The sequence below is a fragment of the Salminus brasiliensis genome, chromosome 7 (assembly GCF_030463535.1).
Source record: "Salminus brasiliensis chromosome 7, fSalBra1.hap2, whole genome shotgun sequence".
Lineage (NCBI taxonomy): Eukaryota > Metazoa > Chordata > Actinopteri > Characiformes > Bryconidae > Salminus > Salminus brasiliensis.
In genome coordinates, this window is record NC_132884.1 from 24,381,818 (window position 1) to 24,398,641 (window position 16,824).

At 38.7% G+C, this 16,824-nt stretch overlaps 1 protein-coding gene across 20 annotated transcripts in view; it reads left to right on the forward strand.

Moving 5' to 3' along the window:
- The window catches only part of dock7 (dedicator of cytokinesis 7), a 62,680-nt gene that overhangs the window by 25,850 nt on the left and 20,006 nt on the right, over positions 1 to 16,824 (forward strand). For 12 of the 20 annotated variants that reach the window (XM_072684283.1, XM_072684269.1, XM_072684265.1 and 9 more), the window contains exons 15-28: positions 4,678 to 4,795; positions 5,120 to 5,190; positions 6,214 to 6,352; positions 6,470 to 6,571; positions 6,900 to 6,986; positions 7,098 to 7,329; positions 7,504 to 7,668; positions 7,915 to 8,084; positions 9,681 to 9,773; positions 13,632 to 13,721; positions 14,218 to 14,313; positions 15,280 to 15,420; positions 15,649 to 15,762; positions 16,319 to 16,486. In XM_072684283.1, coding sequence (XP_072540384.1) covers positions 4,678 to 4,795; positions 5,120 to 5,190; positions 6,214 to 6,352; positions 6,470 to 6,571; positions 6,900 to 6,986; positions 7,098 to 7,329; positions 7,504 to 7,668; positions 7,915 to 8,084; positions 9,681 to 9,773; positions 13,632 to 13,721; positions 14,218 to 14,313; positions 15,280 to 15,420; positions 15,649 to 15,762; positions 16,319 to 16,486 — 1,786 coding nt within the window. The remainder of the gene's footprint in view (positions 1 to 4,677; positions 4,796 to 5,119; positions 5,191 to 6,213; positions 6,353 to 6,469; positions 6,572 to 6,899; positions 6,987 to 7,097; positions 7,330 to 7,503; positions 7,669 to 7,914; positions 8,085 to 9,680; positions 9,774 to 13,631; positions 13,722 to 14,217; positions 14,314 to 15,279; positions 15,421 to 15,648; positions 15,763 to 16,318; positions 16,487 to 16,824) is intronic. The other 8 variants (XM_072684277.1, XM_072684278.1, XM_072684279.1 and 5 more) reach the window with 2 other exon arrangements.

Sequence of the window (16,824 nt, forward strand, 5' to 3'; positions counted from 1 at the left end):
GACTAAAATGTGCTGGATTTTAAAACATATTTTATGTATATTATCATAGAATTCAAAGACACATGACTGTGTGTCTTTTTTGCTATGAATGAACATCTTGGTACATCCTATGAATCATTAGCTTGTATAACCACCTTTAGCAGCAATAACTTTAAGTAATGGTTTTCTGTGACTTTTATCAGTCTCTCAAATCATTCTGGAGGAATCGTGGCCATTCAATTATGCACAGCTCTCTTAAAAACTGATGGACTTTAAATTGTGTGGAAATATGCTGATTGATGGGCTGATGTATTTCCTCCTTTGTGTTAACATGCAGCTGAATGCTCAACTAATGGTCATTTGATCAGCAGCACCTGGCTGCTACTTACTCCCTTAATTCCTATGGAAGCAGTAAGGGTGTACTTAATTTTTCACACATTACTACTGCATTTTGGTCTAGTTTCTGTAATCTGTAATGTAGTGTTGTTCATCTTAATTGTGTTTAGCTTAATCTTAAGACCTACCAAGAACCAGATGATTTTTTGTTTGTTTGTTTTCAAATTGTTTCCTAATACATTAAAACCATATAATTTAAAGACATACTATTTCATACTAAGTACACTCTCACGTTCTTTCTCTTGGATGAAAAGGTCCTAATGGACAAACCTACTCACTTACTCACACATTCACTCACCTTTAGTAGCCTAACCATTCTCCACAAGATGGAGCTGTAGGTACTCTAATAGCTTCCAGTGTCCTTTCAGTTTTTCTCTTACTCTTTTTTTCCTCTTATTAATTTCTCTCTTTTTGTCTGCTGCATACTTGATAAACAGTCAGGAAAGCAAATGTGATATGTCAATGTATCAAAGTCTAGACTGTTGTGATTCATAACCAGAATGTAGAATGCTAAGTGGACAGTGGTCAGTGTCCTGAATGCAAATAGTGTTCTTATAAGCATGCTGGAAGGCTTCTAAACAAATCATTTCACCTCATATATTATTCAACAGGCTGACAGAATGAGACCGCACTGGTGCATGTTTACACAATGTATCTGGAACATCAGTACATGTGTATTTTCTCTTTGAAACCATGCATTCTCTGTGTGAGAGGATGCTATGGCCTGCATGTCATCTGTAGACCGAGCAAACAGAGCCTGTGTGTGCTGAGGGGCCTAACAGAATATCGGAGGCTTTAAGGTGATGGTGGTGGTGGTGGTTAGAGTTTTGTACAGTCTGGGATTGTATCTATAGGGCACCTAAAATCATGATCCTATTCATACAGCTCATACAGAGTTGTGTACCCACCGGCATTGTGGCTTGTGAAAAATTGATCGTCCACCAATCCCATTGTGACATGTGTAGGTCATAGGAAAGTGTACACCGAGCTCATGAACTGTGGACTGATTCCCCTTGGGGTTACATTCAGTCAATGACTTCCCTGGTCATTCACAGTGACTTACTATATATATAGCTTAGTGTTTCAGCTGCTGAGGTTGGATAAACTATGTCTTCCTATAGGGCTGTATCAGCACTCGTCCTGCTTACTTTAATTGAATACTGTATTTATACTTCATAAAGAATTACATGAACCTTTCTTCTACGTGGTCCTCCTGAATGACACCGGGGTGGCTGTAGCTGCAGTCTGGCTCGGATCCACATCTGTAGACAGGGCAAACACTGCCAGCCTCCCTGTGTGTATTTAGAGGCCTGGCAGGGTGTAACAGGATATGAATGAGGCTTTGGGGAGTTTGGACAGAAGAGTTTAACCCCTGAATCTGTATTTGAGTCCACTTCCGTTCCTCACTCTTAGAACTACCAAGGCAGCAAAATATATTGCTTGTTAACTGTTGTTGCAATATTGGCCTTTAATTCTGGTATCACACAGGCTTCAATATGTAATGAGCTCTATGACCAAATAAACAAACTAATTGTAAACCAAAAAAGTAAACAAAAGACCTCTTGACCAATCACATTTCCCAAAGAGTTCATGTGTGCCTGGAAAGGGTTAAATAATGCAGGCTAGTTTTTAACCCTTTTTTTTATTATTGTTATTTGTTATTTAATATGTTGCAAAGCATGTCTCGGTTACGATAGATATTATGCATATATCCAGTAGCCTTAATTACTGCATAACTCTGGACTTAGGCCTTAAGGCTAGCATTGAATCTATGGCGTTGTCTGAACGTAGACGCTGTAACCTGATGTGCACTTTCCTAGAAATGTAACAATGCATCTCGGCAATGCATACCGCAACAACTGTGATCCACGTCGTCACCACTTTTCAGTTTGGTCAGACGGACGTGGATTGTCCATACACTGATGTGAGATAAACAGTTGCACATGACCCACCAAATCATTAAATCTACCTGCTTTCCCTTTTCCCTGTCTCTCGGTGGCCGGACATGCACAGAAAATGTCCCTCTACCTCTGGCTGCACTTACTCCCCCTCTCTCTCATTCAGAAGTTGTAAGTTCATGTTACATGACCTTTTTTACATGATCTTTGAGAATTAAAAACCTGACTATTTCTGTTCCTGTGCCTTTAAGACTGATGTATGTAAATGAGCTCTGTTCTGATTACGTGCCCTGTATTGTGGTTCATTAAAAAACAAAAAGTAGTCCGGATTGAACATTCCTTATTGCTTTAGTGGGAATTAGCAGGCTAAACTGCTATAGACTGTATAACTGGATGTCTATCAATGAGCCATAACATTAAGACTACCTACCTAATATGCTGATGGTCATTTGTGTGCCACCCAAGCATCTCACTCTACAAGAACTGTGAAGGTAACAAAAACGTTATCAGCAGATCTTTGCTCTGCGAGCTACATTTTAGTGCAACATCTATTACTAAACAGTATGTGTTAAGATAAATAACTAGACCTTCAGGCTAAGGGTATGTATAGTTATGCATAGTGATGATTAATTCTAGATGTTGAAGCATGGCAGGAGTTTGTGTCTGATCAGGATGAGGAGCTGACCACTTGTGGAACACACTATAATGATGAAAATACTATGATTAATGATACATATGGAGTTATTTTAAGGCCGCTATTAGTGAACCATTATTAGCACAGGGATGCAGTTACAGATTAGCAGGGGCGTGAGATATGAAGGCAAATGGAAAAAGAAAAAGCGATTAAGAGAGACAGTAAGTGCATGAGAGAGGCGTGCTCTCTGGTCGGTGTGTGACCCTGCAGCTCCCTGGAGAATGAGCTCCACGTCATTGTGGTGTCCGCGGCATGTCACCCCAGCTATACACTCCTTCATGCTCTGCTTTTGAAGCCTATTACAGCTCTCTAAACCACTGGATTTATTTTAAGCCACTACTTTACTTTACTGGTAACTTCCTTCCAATTTTCCATTCCTGTTTTTAGCTTTTTACATGAGAATGAAAGTTTGATTTAATTATATCGTTTTAATTTGATCACAGCATTCACACTGAGTGACCTTGCGTTCACTTCTATTTTATTGCACATAAATGTCCAAGTTATCTGAACATACTGTGAAACTCCGGTTACAGGTTTCACATTGGTTGTTGGTATAGAGTAGTAAGTAACACCAGTGCTCCGCACACATCAGGCATTTGATTCCCCACCTGGATAGGAAGTCATAATTCATTTATAATGATCATTTTGCAACTGCTTAGGGTGCTTTTACACCTACCTAGTTTGGTGCTAAACAAGCAAGCGTTTTATTTAGTTCTGTGTGCTTTGTGCATATTATCTTGCAGGTACGGTCCAGCAGTTTTACACAATTGTCACATTATCCATCAGAATGTGGGGGGGGGGGGGTCTCTAATGTAATTGTAAGCATGGATTGATTGTTGGTGTCCGAGTGGCTGGTGTAAATGTTGCTAGAACTGCTGATCTCCCGAGATTTTCAGTAACACAGTTCTGCAGATGGGACCTCATTGTAGTCTAGCTAACGTGGCTAACCTGTCTGTACAATCTCAACTGTCATTAAGCTAAAGTCATCTCTAATTGGATTCACAGACATGACAATAAGCATTCATGCAAATGAAAACTCTCGTTCTGAAACTCATCATGTTCTGGGCCCTTTAAAACTTTATATAAAATAATAATTATTCAAGTGGGAGTATATCTATTGCTATAATTAATAAAACAAGGACAGCCAGTGTCACTACTGCAGAACTTACTACTGATCAACCTGCTGCTGAGGAAGTTATTGTTACAGCCAGGACCTGTTTTTCCAACCAGGTGTTTTATTTATCTGACAGCGGCACAGTAAACCATATCAGGCAAGTTTTCACACTCAAAATTCCCTCTCTTACCTATTTAATAACCCAGAGAGAAAGCATACCGGACTCATCTGGCCAGGTCAAGTCCCCTGATTTAATTCATGTGAGAGCAGATCTGGCATCCCCCATGACCTTCACAGGCTTGAGGGAAAAGAGTATTTATGGCTTTTTATTTACTGTAGTTGACGGCTCAAAGCACTTTCAGCACTAAGAGTCATAAAACACAAAGTGTTTGCTGTCAAATGGGCAAAAATGCTGTAAATTGGTTTAACTTTAATCAACTTGCTCTTGCAGTAAAATCTTTGCAGTAAAATGTGCGAGCAGAAATTTCAGTAAAAAACTTTCAGAAATGATTTACAGATTGCTGCCAGTACAACGCGCCTGCTTTGTGTGACATTGTTTGAATGTTTTCTTCTTTTTCTCACCATGTGGCGGTTAGGAACCTGCTGTATGTTAACCCGCAGAGCTTGAATTTTGCCAACCGCCAAGGCTCTGCCCGCAACATCACGGTGAAAGTGCAGTTTATGAATGGGGAGGACCCCAGCAATGCCATGCCTGTAAGTGATGACGTAGGCATGCATTAGTGTGCACATATTGTATTCACACACTGTACATTTTACAGTTTGGGTAGAGCCGACACTGGGGCTGCCCAATATTGTAAAAAATATGACCATGCAATTATGTACACCAAATATAAATATATACAAAGATTATTCAAAGACTCAGAGCTGCAGCAATTCAGATTGAATTAGGATGCTTACAATACACAGTACTTTTAAAAATTGCTTGTGTGTGTGTGTGTGTGTGTGTGTGTGTGTGTGTGTGTGTGTGTGTGTGTGTCAAATGGAATACTTACTGGCCTTTTCTTCCATGGGTTTCAGGTGATCTTTGGAAAATCCAGTTGTGCAGAGTTTTCTAAGGAGGCATACACTGCTGTGGTCTATCATAATCGGTGAGTTCAAGAAGGTACAGAACAGCAGAAGTATCATGTATCGCAATGTTTTTGTTTGTTTTTGTTTGACGAACTGTGTAAAGATGGGCATTTTAGTCAAATATTGATAATTGAATATTTGATAATTGATTTTTCACTGAAGTATTTGAATATTTTTCTAACATAGCACATTTTTCATATTCTTTTTTTATAAGAATTCAATATTAACTCTAACAATGTCAGTTACTCTAAAAAAACATTATGGTAGCCTTAAGTGTTTTGTTTTTCTGATAGCTAAACATAAAATGATCATTCACATTATTGTATCCTGTAGCCTTTTTTGGAGCTAGTGACTTTTTTATTGTAATGTTACGCTGCTTTACATAAACCGGACTGTCCTGTATCTTTGCATGTCAATTAAGAAATAATAACATGTCAACATATCTGCGCTAGCTGTGGGTATTTGATCTCATTTGCTTTCCACCACTTCAGCAGATCCATGTGACGTTTTGCAGTCCGCTGTTAGAGTTCAGACACTTAGTTCAGACGTCACGTTACTTAAGTAACGCTAGAAATGCTGAAATGCTTATTGCTCTGTATAATATGTATCGCACTTTCCACAGCAATCAAGGTCACACAGCAGCTTTACAGCAAACCAGAAACCAAAGCCTCTGCAAATGAGAGATGTGTACTACTGTGTTTAAAATGTCAGTCAATGTACGACATTGACTATAAAAAGTAACTTTGTGACTGTGTTAAATTTGTCAACCACTTTGCATAGAAATGCAAATGCAGATCAAAGTTTGGTTGTTGAATTTGAATTATATCTTAAATACAGTCATACATACACCATTTAATTAGTGTGTTTTAAATTTGTATATGTAAAAAGTTTGGTACATGCTGCCCACTTATCCACTTGTGAGCGTAGCTGACTACAGACAAACATTAGCTCTTATTTTTGTTCCTGAAGTTTAGACGTTACAGTTGCTAGCACAGCTACTTTTAACTAGTCTTGCTTTTTGCTTGTGTTCTGTGTCTTGCCAGATCCCCAGATTTTCATGACGAAATTAAAATTAAGCTTCCAGCTTCTCTGACTGACCATCACCACATACTCTTCACCTTCTACCACGTCAGCTGCCAACAGAAACAAAACACTCCTTTGGAAACGCCGGTCGGATACACGGTACACATGTCCAAAACACACCTGCCTCCTGTTTTACTCAGCAGTGGCACTTCTAGATAGTGTGAAACACACAGGCATATTCTTAAGTATTTGACATCTTGTTCTTCTCCTTGGCAGTGGATCCCTATGTTACAGAATGGACGTTTGAGAACGGGCCACTTCTGCTTACCCGTGTCTCTGGAAAAACCTCCCCAGTCTTACTCTGTTCTCTCTCCTGATGTAAGATCCTAAAAGATTTACATGAAAAATTGGTGTACACTAGGTCTGGGTGATGGCGATGTAATCAGAAATCAGTGATCATGAATAAGACCGTAAACATTTAAAGTTTTCATACTTTAAAATGTCCTGATTGTTCACACAGACATACATAATCCCATACATGTGTCACAGTTACAAAGAAGCTGTTAATATTATGTCAAATTCCTACATAATGTTGCGTTACGTGTTACATATTACCCTAAAATTCTGTTGATCTTCATTGAAACTCTATTTACTGAGTACAATATTATAAAAATGCAGTTCATTTTCTAATATTGACATTTTGTAGGTTCCTCTACCTGGTATGAAGTGGGTGGATAACCACAGAGGAGTATTCAATGTAGAGGTCGTCTCTGTATCCACAATCCATACCCAGGTGGCCTAACTCTAATATTGCGATTTTTAAAGCATTTTTGTTTCTTGCATGTCTCTATACATTTGACAGTGAAAATGGATATGCTTAATCTGATCTTCCTCCCATCTTTAGGACCAGTATTTAGATAAGTTCTTTGCGTTGGTGCACGCTTTGGATGAACACATGTTTCCGGTGAGGATCGGTGACATGCGGATCATGGAGAACAATCTGGAGGCAGAGCTGAAAGCAAGCATTGCAGCACTGAGCTCCTCTCAGCTGGAGCCGGTGGTGCGCTTCCTTCACCTGCTGCTGGACAAATTGGTACTGCTGGTGGTGCGGCCGCCCGTCATCGCAGGACAGATTGGTACCCATTCGCCCTACCCAATTTAACCTTGTTAATTACCACTTGATTAAAGCTTGGAATTTAAAGCTTGGCTTAGACCTGTATTTAATTAATACCTGGGGCCTTCAGTCATACCTTGTTCCTCACATCAGAATCTCCTGCTTCCTCTTCCTCTGATTATCTCTTTTACTGCAGTTAATCTTGGTCAGGCCTCTTTTGAGGCAATGGCCTCCATAGTGAACCGCCTGCATAAGTATCTAGACACCAGTCAAGACATGCACGGCCGCAACAGCCTCCTTTCATCATACATCCATTATGTCTTCCGTCTTCCCAACATGGACCCAAACTCACCTTCGCCAGGTAACCGTTTCTGGTCTGTTCTTTCACACTTAGTGACCCAGAAAATACAGGTGCTTCAGAGAGTTCTCTCTGCGATACCATAGTGTATATATATAGTGGGGGGAAAAAAGTATTTAGTCAGTCACCGATTGTGCAAGTTCTCCCACTTAAAAAGATGAGAGGCCTGTAATTGACATATTAGCATTAGTTTTGCAAAAAAATAAAAGAGAATGCATTAACCTTCTATGGTTTCTTCCATGTCAACAGGCCCTGGAGGCTTAGGTGGTTCGGTGCATTATGCCACTATGGCCCGTTCCGCTGTCAGACCCGCCAGCCTCAACCTCAACCGCTCCCGTAGCCTTAGCAACAGTAACCCAGACATCTCTGGCACGCCCACTTCACCGGACGATGAAGTGCGCTCCATTATAGGCAGTAAGGTAGGAACACTTACTTCTGGAACCGACATCATGAGAAGTTCCTCTTTGTGTTTGCCTAAAGCTGACCAATGCTGACCAATGCTCTACCTTGCATATTGTCACTGTCCGAGCAAAACCATGTATCTCCAAAATGGAAACATTTGCAGCAGATCTTATACAAAGTGATTTTTTGAAATGTTCTAACAATCCACAGGGCAGTTGGTTTGCTTTTTTTTTTAAATATATGTTCATTTATTAAAATAATCTTTAAAAAAATGCATGGTTTTACGTGACACCAATGAAATGCTGTCTAGTCAAATTTGTGTTATTCGTGTTATTCTGAGGAGCAATGTTTGCAAATTCGCCCCAGTATATAATCCATTTTTATAACACATGCAGCTTATACGCCTATCCACTTAGATTACCTAGGTTTTTCATTACCACTCTCGCATCGACTTGTCATCTAAGTTCGCGCTACAGAGATTTAGATGTTTCATTTGGTTGTAGCACCAGGAGCCATAGCTCAATCCAGCGGCGTTTTATGACTGCCCTAGCTGACTTTATTAATAAGCATACTTGAAAAGCTGTGACTCCTGTTAAATCCTGGGTGATAATGAATCACAGCTTGCAGTATCATTACTGAAGGCTCTCATATGACTGGATAACCTGCTGCTGTTTCTCAACAGTTACATTTGAACCCTATAGCTCATTGGTAGGGCAAACATCAGATGGAACATCTTATCTATATAACCCTTGTAACCTCAACCTATGAAAACAGTGACATCCACTGCAGTGCAGTACATCGGATGTGGAGATGGACTGTTTGCAGCACAGCGAGTCAAATGCAACATTTTCACATACAGCAGCTTGTTTGTAATCAGAACCTGTAATACTTAACAGTTACATTTATCTGTAACCAGCTAATGGCCACTTATTTAATTTAAATAGGCTTGCATTACTTGTAGGTAGGCATAATGCTTATGAATGGAGGCACATGATGCACTGAACGCTCATTTAATTTACTGTGAAGTCAAATTGATATTTATTTATTTATGTATTTATTTATACTTATTAACCCTGCATGTATGTAGTATTTTACTAAAGACAGTATGTCAGGAAGGTTGGACATTTTAAGACATACCTGTTATATATGAATAATGAATGAGTTTGAATGTGTTTTTAAGATATTCAAGATGGAACAGTGATTTGGCTCGTCCTTGACCAAACAATTAATGGCTATTTTTAACTTTGTTTGTTTTCTCTGACTTTTAACTTGTAACTTGTGATTTTGAATGCTCTCTTAGATTGAATATAATTGCTAATATCTAATGAATGCTTCCAGTATTGCCAAACTAAATCTAAATCTGTGACGCTGTTTAATATGTGAACTTTGATTTCTAACAATCTAACTTACCTGTTCTCTGAATAAGCTCCATGTTGGGTGTTTGATATGATGACTTGTTTTGTACTAAATTACTTTTATCCCCTTTTGCTTACCCGTGGCATTGATCTGTAACTTTTGACTTGTCGCTGTTCCCTTGCTTGCTTGCTCCTGCCCGTGACCTTGTGACCCTGTGACCCCGTGACCCCTTCGCTTCCCTCCCCCTTGGCTCGCAGGGCTTAGATCGCTCCAACTCCTGGGTTCACACCATGGGCTGCAAGAGCGCCCCCTGGGGGACCAGCCCTGGCTCAGCATCTGATGCTATGCAGGTCAATTAACAAAAAAAATCCACCCCCTTGGAAAGAAACAAAGCACCTCACTCACTTGCCCAGCACCACTAAAAACAACAGTACCCACAAACCCTGTTTTTGGATCCTGTGTCCTCATTCAACAACCCCTACTCCCCTTATTCACGGTTTTCATTAAGGTCTGTGACATGTTAAGCCAAGCTAGACCCTCAACCACTAGCCTGATAAAGATGGTGTTGAATCTCTGAGCGTTTAAATGGTGCACTCTATGAACTCAGTCTGGCATTTCCCCAGTTGGCTCATATGGGCTTTGATTAAACACCGGTCTTGGCCCTATCATTGGAAAAAGTAAGTTCTGTCTCCTATAGTTGGACTGGAAGAGAGCATAATTGGCCTCGCTCTCTGACTGTGGGGGAGATGTGGGTACCCCATCACTTGCAGTGTCAACCACTACAGGCGTCCATTAGCTGATGTAATGAAATCCGGGGTTAATGTTCTAAAGTGTGTTGAACTATTTAATCACATTGCATTAGCAGTAGTTTCAAAAGAGTCATAGGAATATTGTGTGTGTGTGTGTGTGTGTGTGTGTGTATATATGTGTGTGTGTATATATATATATATATATATATATATATATATATATATATATATATATATATATATATATATATATACAGTACCAGTCAAAAATGTGGACACACCAGGTTGAATGTTTGCTGATCATCATATAGGGTGACCATATTTTTGTTTTTAAAAAAGAGGACACTGAGAACACGTGGGTCTCCAGCAAAGTTAATATGTTGTGGTTGGGGGGGTTCAGGTAGGCCTAAGTTGTAAGTTGACATGAAAGGCGGTTATTTGGTTATATAGGCTATTTAGGATATGAATTGTTTTTTTTCTAAATTAAATAATTTACTATTAATGTACATTAACATGCTGTAGTTGCATAGCTTAAGAGGTATCGTCACCCTCACATATTCACATTACCACGCCCCTACAACTTAGGCCTTCTTGAAACCCGCCAGCCACGACATTCTAACTCAGTGTTCAGAAATATGATTATTCTAGCCTCTGGATTAAATGTTTTAAATGCACACATTTAAGTCCAAAAGTATGAATGGTGCTGTAATATATATTTCATATATATAAAAAAGAATAATTATTTTAAACGAGTGCTGTTAATAACTAAGATATAAACATATAAATATTAAATGTATTAATTATTGAATTAAATCACCAATACTTTGTCAATTAAGCACTGAAGCTCCATAGAATTTCAAATTGACCAAACAATTAAATTACTATTGTGCTTCCTTTTGCAAAGTTGACATTTTGGAGATTTTTGATCCTAAAACAGTGTCTTCTGAACTCTAGCCAGTCCACTGTGATAATGCCAGACTGAAATTCATTGAGCAAAACTGAATGAAAGCTTGCGATATTCAGACTGGCTTTTGCCATGCGACCCAACCACTACCAGCTGGACTGAAAATCTATGCTAATGCAATGTGTTTCCAACAGTTCTTGTCGTAAGCACTGTTCAGGGTGTTTTTTACCAGAGGAGGTTCTGCAATGTAATTTGTAATTGATTCGACCGCCTGATTCGTAAAGGCTATGTGCAATTTGCTCAGATTAACACAGATAGCCTCAATTGAAAGGTCGTAGCCCGGATGCTCCTGCCAGCATTATACAATAGTCGCCACACTCAGTACCCACATGGCCATGTCTGTTAGTAAGTGTTATTACGTTAGCATGAATTGGAAGGAGATTGCTATTCCTTAAGGGAGCTCTGGATTCAGGTAGTTACGGAAGGTAATTCACTCTGCAGGTAGGAATTTCATACTGTTAAAATTACAGTGGGACAGTGATAACTGCTAATTGCTGCTAAAATTAAGATAATAATAATAATAACAACAATAATAATATTTGAATCTCCGCAGTAATCACCCAAATGACAATACCTCTAACGCAAACTAGACCTTTGGGAAAAAGCTAGTGTACAGTAAAATCAGCCTAATAGTCCCTTCTTGGAGGTCTAATAGGAACATCCAGTTATTATGAAGTGCATCATACTCCTGCTCCTCCTCATGCTGAAAGAGACAAGAGACTGTCTTTGCCATTTTAAGACTAAACAAAGGGCTGCTAATTTTAGATAAACATAATCTGTATCCGTTTGTAATAACAGTGGTTGAGAGGTTAAATTATTCCCTGCCATCCATTCATGTGATTTCCATCCTTCTTTCATTTCTTCCTTGGCTAGACCCTCTTTATTTTTTCTCCTCGCCATCGTCTTCATCACATTGTGAGCACTGCATGGCCAACAAATGACCCACTTTCACTCACTCACTATAGCATGTGTCATGAAATGCTGCATGTAAATGTGTGTGAATGAGAGGGAGCGAGAGAGAGACAAAGACAGAGCTTTCTATGTCTGTGTATGTCTGTGTATACTGTATGTCTGGATTTGTGTTTTAGTTAGTTTAGTTCTGTGTTGCAGGTTTATGTATTTATTTTTATTCATGTTGTCACTGATGAAGCTACATGATAATGCTCAGCTAAAATTAGACACAGTTTATTTACTATGTAATGGGAAAGATATGTGTGACAATTACTATAATTAACATTAAATATAACTTTTAAATACATATACTTACTACATTAAGTGTATAAATGGCAACATTGTATTCCAGGTTCTGGGTAGCATCAAGTTTCAGTTTGCTTCGTGGTAACTATTTATGATAGTTTGTTTGACATGCATGTTTTTTTATATTTAATTTTATTTTTCTTTATATTTTTACTTCAGGAAAAAATAAGAACAATATTTAAAAAAAAAATTCTTAACATGACAATAGCCTCACACTTAGAATGTTAAAGGTCAGAGGGTCCGCCTCTGAAATGGTCAGTTTAAATAGTTGAATTACAGAATTAATGTCTAATTTAACTGGATATAAAAGTGGAGAATATTCGCAAAGTACTATTAGTGTCTATGTTAGGAAAAATTAAATTCTAGCTCTACAAAATGTTTGAACGCTTAATTAGTTTCTCTTTTTTATCCCTCTATTTTGCTCTCTGTCCACTGCACAGATTTAAGAGTATTGCAAAAATAAAATATAGATATTTTTCATTATCTAAGCTTTTTCTGTATTAAGCTGTGAAATGCAGCATAAAAGACTGTGTTGAGAAAATATATATTTTTAACTTTCTTAAGAGAATATTATATTTAATATTTAATTTTATAATATTTAAAATGTAACTGCATTTAAGAACATTCTTGTGAACGTTTTAAGTTCCTTCAAAGCTTTTGTGAACCTTGCCTGTGATCTTGAAGTATTAGTCACTCAGTAACTCTCATTAGCTTTTAATCAACAAACTCTAGAAGTCACTTGATGCTCCTGGGAACCTCCAGGAATTGTGCCTGTTATGAAATTATTCCGGTAGTGCCAATTTTTCAGACATGGATTAAGCCTACTCCTGGAATACATTGCCTTGGAATACATGATCCTGTCTTAGACCTAAACTCGGAAGTATCTGGTTTGTGTTGCGTTTGACTTCAGTAAGCTTGAGTATGCCTTAAAATGCAGTGTTGCCAAAATAAGGGTTTAAACTTCTTTTTCTTGATCATCAAAAATCAGAAATCAAATCTATTTTTTAATTTGATGATATAATATCAGTGGGATAACGATGTGAGACGGAGGGCGTCTGCATATGGTATCAGTGTTTGTGCTGTCTTTCTACTGTGTTTACGTTCTGTCCTTAGGATGTGTTTGTGTGTGTTTGTGTGTACGCGTGTGTAGCTGTGTCTATCTGAGTAGCAGATGGCACCACACACTCCTGTCCTTCACACTAATCTGTTGTCACCCTTCCATTCATCCCCACTCATAGGCCATGGAGCGCAGTGGCAATCGCATGTCATCGCACACTGAGAGCGCCAGTTTCTTGCAAACTTTAACAGGACGCTTGCCGACCAAAAAGGTAGAGACTCGACACCGGGGGGGAGGAGCCCACCCCCTCCTCGCTCCGCTCTGCACCTGTCTTGTCTGTGGATGTGTGCTTCTTGGTTTAATGGTGTTTGGTGTGGTGGTTGTGGTCTTGTTGATTGCTGAATATGTGTTCCGTCTTTGTCGTGAATGCAAGCCGATGATTTGTATGATGGAGGGACTACATTACGAACATTATGCTGTTTGGAGCACCCACTCGATCTAGCCGTGCCTGTTGGGGTATATTGATATTTGATGTTTGATCTATGTGCTGATGACCCCTCAACACCACCACTTCCCCCACCCTATTTAATCAATCCATTGCTCCACTCTTGCAGCAGCCAAAGGGATTGTATGTCAGAGGACTATCTCTTTTCCTGTAGTAGTGTTAAGATATAGTGTTGTATGTTTATTAAGTCTGCCCTTCTGAGCTGTATTTGTAGTAGATGATTGTTGATTTGGATATCTGATGGTCTGATGGTGTTCCTCAGCTCTTCCATGAGGAGCTGGCTCTGCAGTGGGTGGTGAGCAGTGGCAGTGTGAGGGAGGGTGCTCTTCAACAGGCCTGGTTTTTCTTTGAGCTCATGGTAAGTATGATATGGGCTAGTGTATCTCTAAATAAGCAGGTAGTCATTAAACTGGTCATCTAATGCAAATGTGAGCAGTCAGCCAAGATATGTTTGGTGCAAGTTTTGCATTAAAGCCATAAGGCTGATGTAGCTGAAAAGTCATAGAAGGTCACACCCCACAAATAATCATCAAGAAAATTCCCTATATCATCACATACTTGCCTCACACCTCATAGTAATGTAGGATAATGCCAAATAGATGTATATTGTATACTGTTCTATACAGTCTATAAAATAAACTTGAAGTTATAAAAGTATACCAAAATCAGGGTCATTAATATTCATAGCTGCTATTTTCATATGTGCTAAAGACTGTAAGTACCAAGTTTAAACTGTTTTAACCAGTAGGAGTGGCAATAGGCAATAAGCACTTTAGTTATTTGTGCTTACAGTTTTATGCTTTTTCTATGTTTGTAAAAATATGTTTACAAATCCTCTTCATGAAACAGACTTGAAGCACTTTGCTGCTGATTTTAGAGCATAATGTCTTTTAAATTATTAAATAATCAAGTGAATAAACAGTAATTGTGCATTGGAATGTGCATAAGTGTGGCTTTGTTAACTTCTTTTTACTAAAAGAATCAGGGTTGCCCAGACTTTGGCGTACCATTGCATAACCTTTCATTACTTGCACATTAGCCTCATAGCTCCTGTGCACAGCTAAAAAATCCAACATGTCTTTGTGGATTGATTACATTTGGAATAATTGTCTGTGTTTTTTGCCAGACTGTGTTCAACGAGACATTTCTGGTGACCAATTTTAATAAAAATATCATGCATTTTATAACACAAACTCACTCTATATCCTATATGTCCTAGACTATAGGACATATATAGGTAATGTGTTTTCTCAGGCTGTTGAATCTTGTTTAAGTCGTTTCACTCATTGTCACCCGGTGCATGATCTGTACTCTGTGCTGTCAGGTTAAAAGCATTATTCACCACCTGTACTTCACTGATCGCCTGGAGTCCCCCAGGAAGAACCGCTTCCCTGAGCGCTTCATGGATGACATTACCGCTCTGGTTAGCACCATTGCTGGTGACATTGTTTCACGCTTCCAGAAGGTAAGATATAGCTAAATAGCTTTAGCACTCGGATACAGTAGTCAGAAATCATATCATCTTCCCATGTAGTTACTGTTCATTTCTGGACCTAAAGCCCATCTGCTTTGCTATGTGAGCAAAGCTGATACAAATATACATTAAATAAATTTTAAACTTGAGTCCCATTTGACAATCCTGTATAGCGATTATTGTATTCTGTGTTAATTGACATGTAATGATTCTGTTTAGGATCTGGAGTTGGTGGAGAGGCTTAACGCAAGCTTGGCCTTCTTCCTTAATGACTTGCTGTCCGTCATGGACAGAGGCTTCGTTTTCAGTCTTGTCAAGACATACTGGAAACAGGTATGTGAAGGTTTGGGTAAAGAGCCAACAGAGATTTTTCCGTGGAGTGGTGGTGTGATGCAGTGCCTAATTGGCAGTGCTAGTACTTGAACAGATGAATTAGCGTATTTGGGCAGAAATTGTATATTGTGCTAATATGAATGTGATTGATGTTTTACTGAAAACAATTTAATGAGAACAAAAATAAAATGTTGAGCATCTTGAATGATAGAAATGAGAAAAAGAATAATTTCATGACTCATTTAAATCAATTGAATCATTTCAAACTGTATTTTGTACATCATTGCTGTCATGCAAAAGCTCCAAAATGCCAGCTTTACAGGAGAAAGGGGAGAACCTTAACTTTTAATAGAAGTCAGTGTGAAAAGATTTAATGTTGAACAACTGCCAGATGCAAATAATGTTGATAATTAAAGATATGAATGTATATACATTTATATACAATATATTTTGAAATAGTTCTTGTACAGTACTTATTAGTAGTAAAACAAAATGCTTAAGTACAATATTCAGTTACAGTTACTGAAGTGTTTTCCTCCCTTCCTACTACATGCAGGTGTCCACCAAGCTGTACGCTTTACAGAACCCAACTCTGGAGTCTCTAAGGCTGGACTTCCTGAGGATCGTCTGTAGCCATGAGCACTATGTCACCCTGAATCTGCCCTGCAGTCTGCTCACACCCCCTGCTTCCCCGTCTCCCTCTGTGTCATCTGCGACCTCTCAGGTACAGCAGTGGGGCACTAAGCCCTGGAGTTGGAGTGTAAATCTGTGGCTTCACTACAATTTGATTCAATTACAGTTCTGTAGTTTACAATCCTAGGTTTAAGTGATTATGTGTACTGACCAAAATAATAATGATTTTATAGGGGATTACTGACTTTTTAAGGATTTTATTCCATAAAACAGTATGCATGTCCAATACTATTAAGATTTGATGTATAAACTGAATAGAAATGTTTAGCTCATTATATAAAAAAACAAATAGAAAAGCCACTCAGTTAATAGGCTGCTGTTGTAATATCATGGCTGCAGTAGACTCAGTCCTGTGGAAAATAAGCTAAT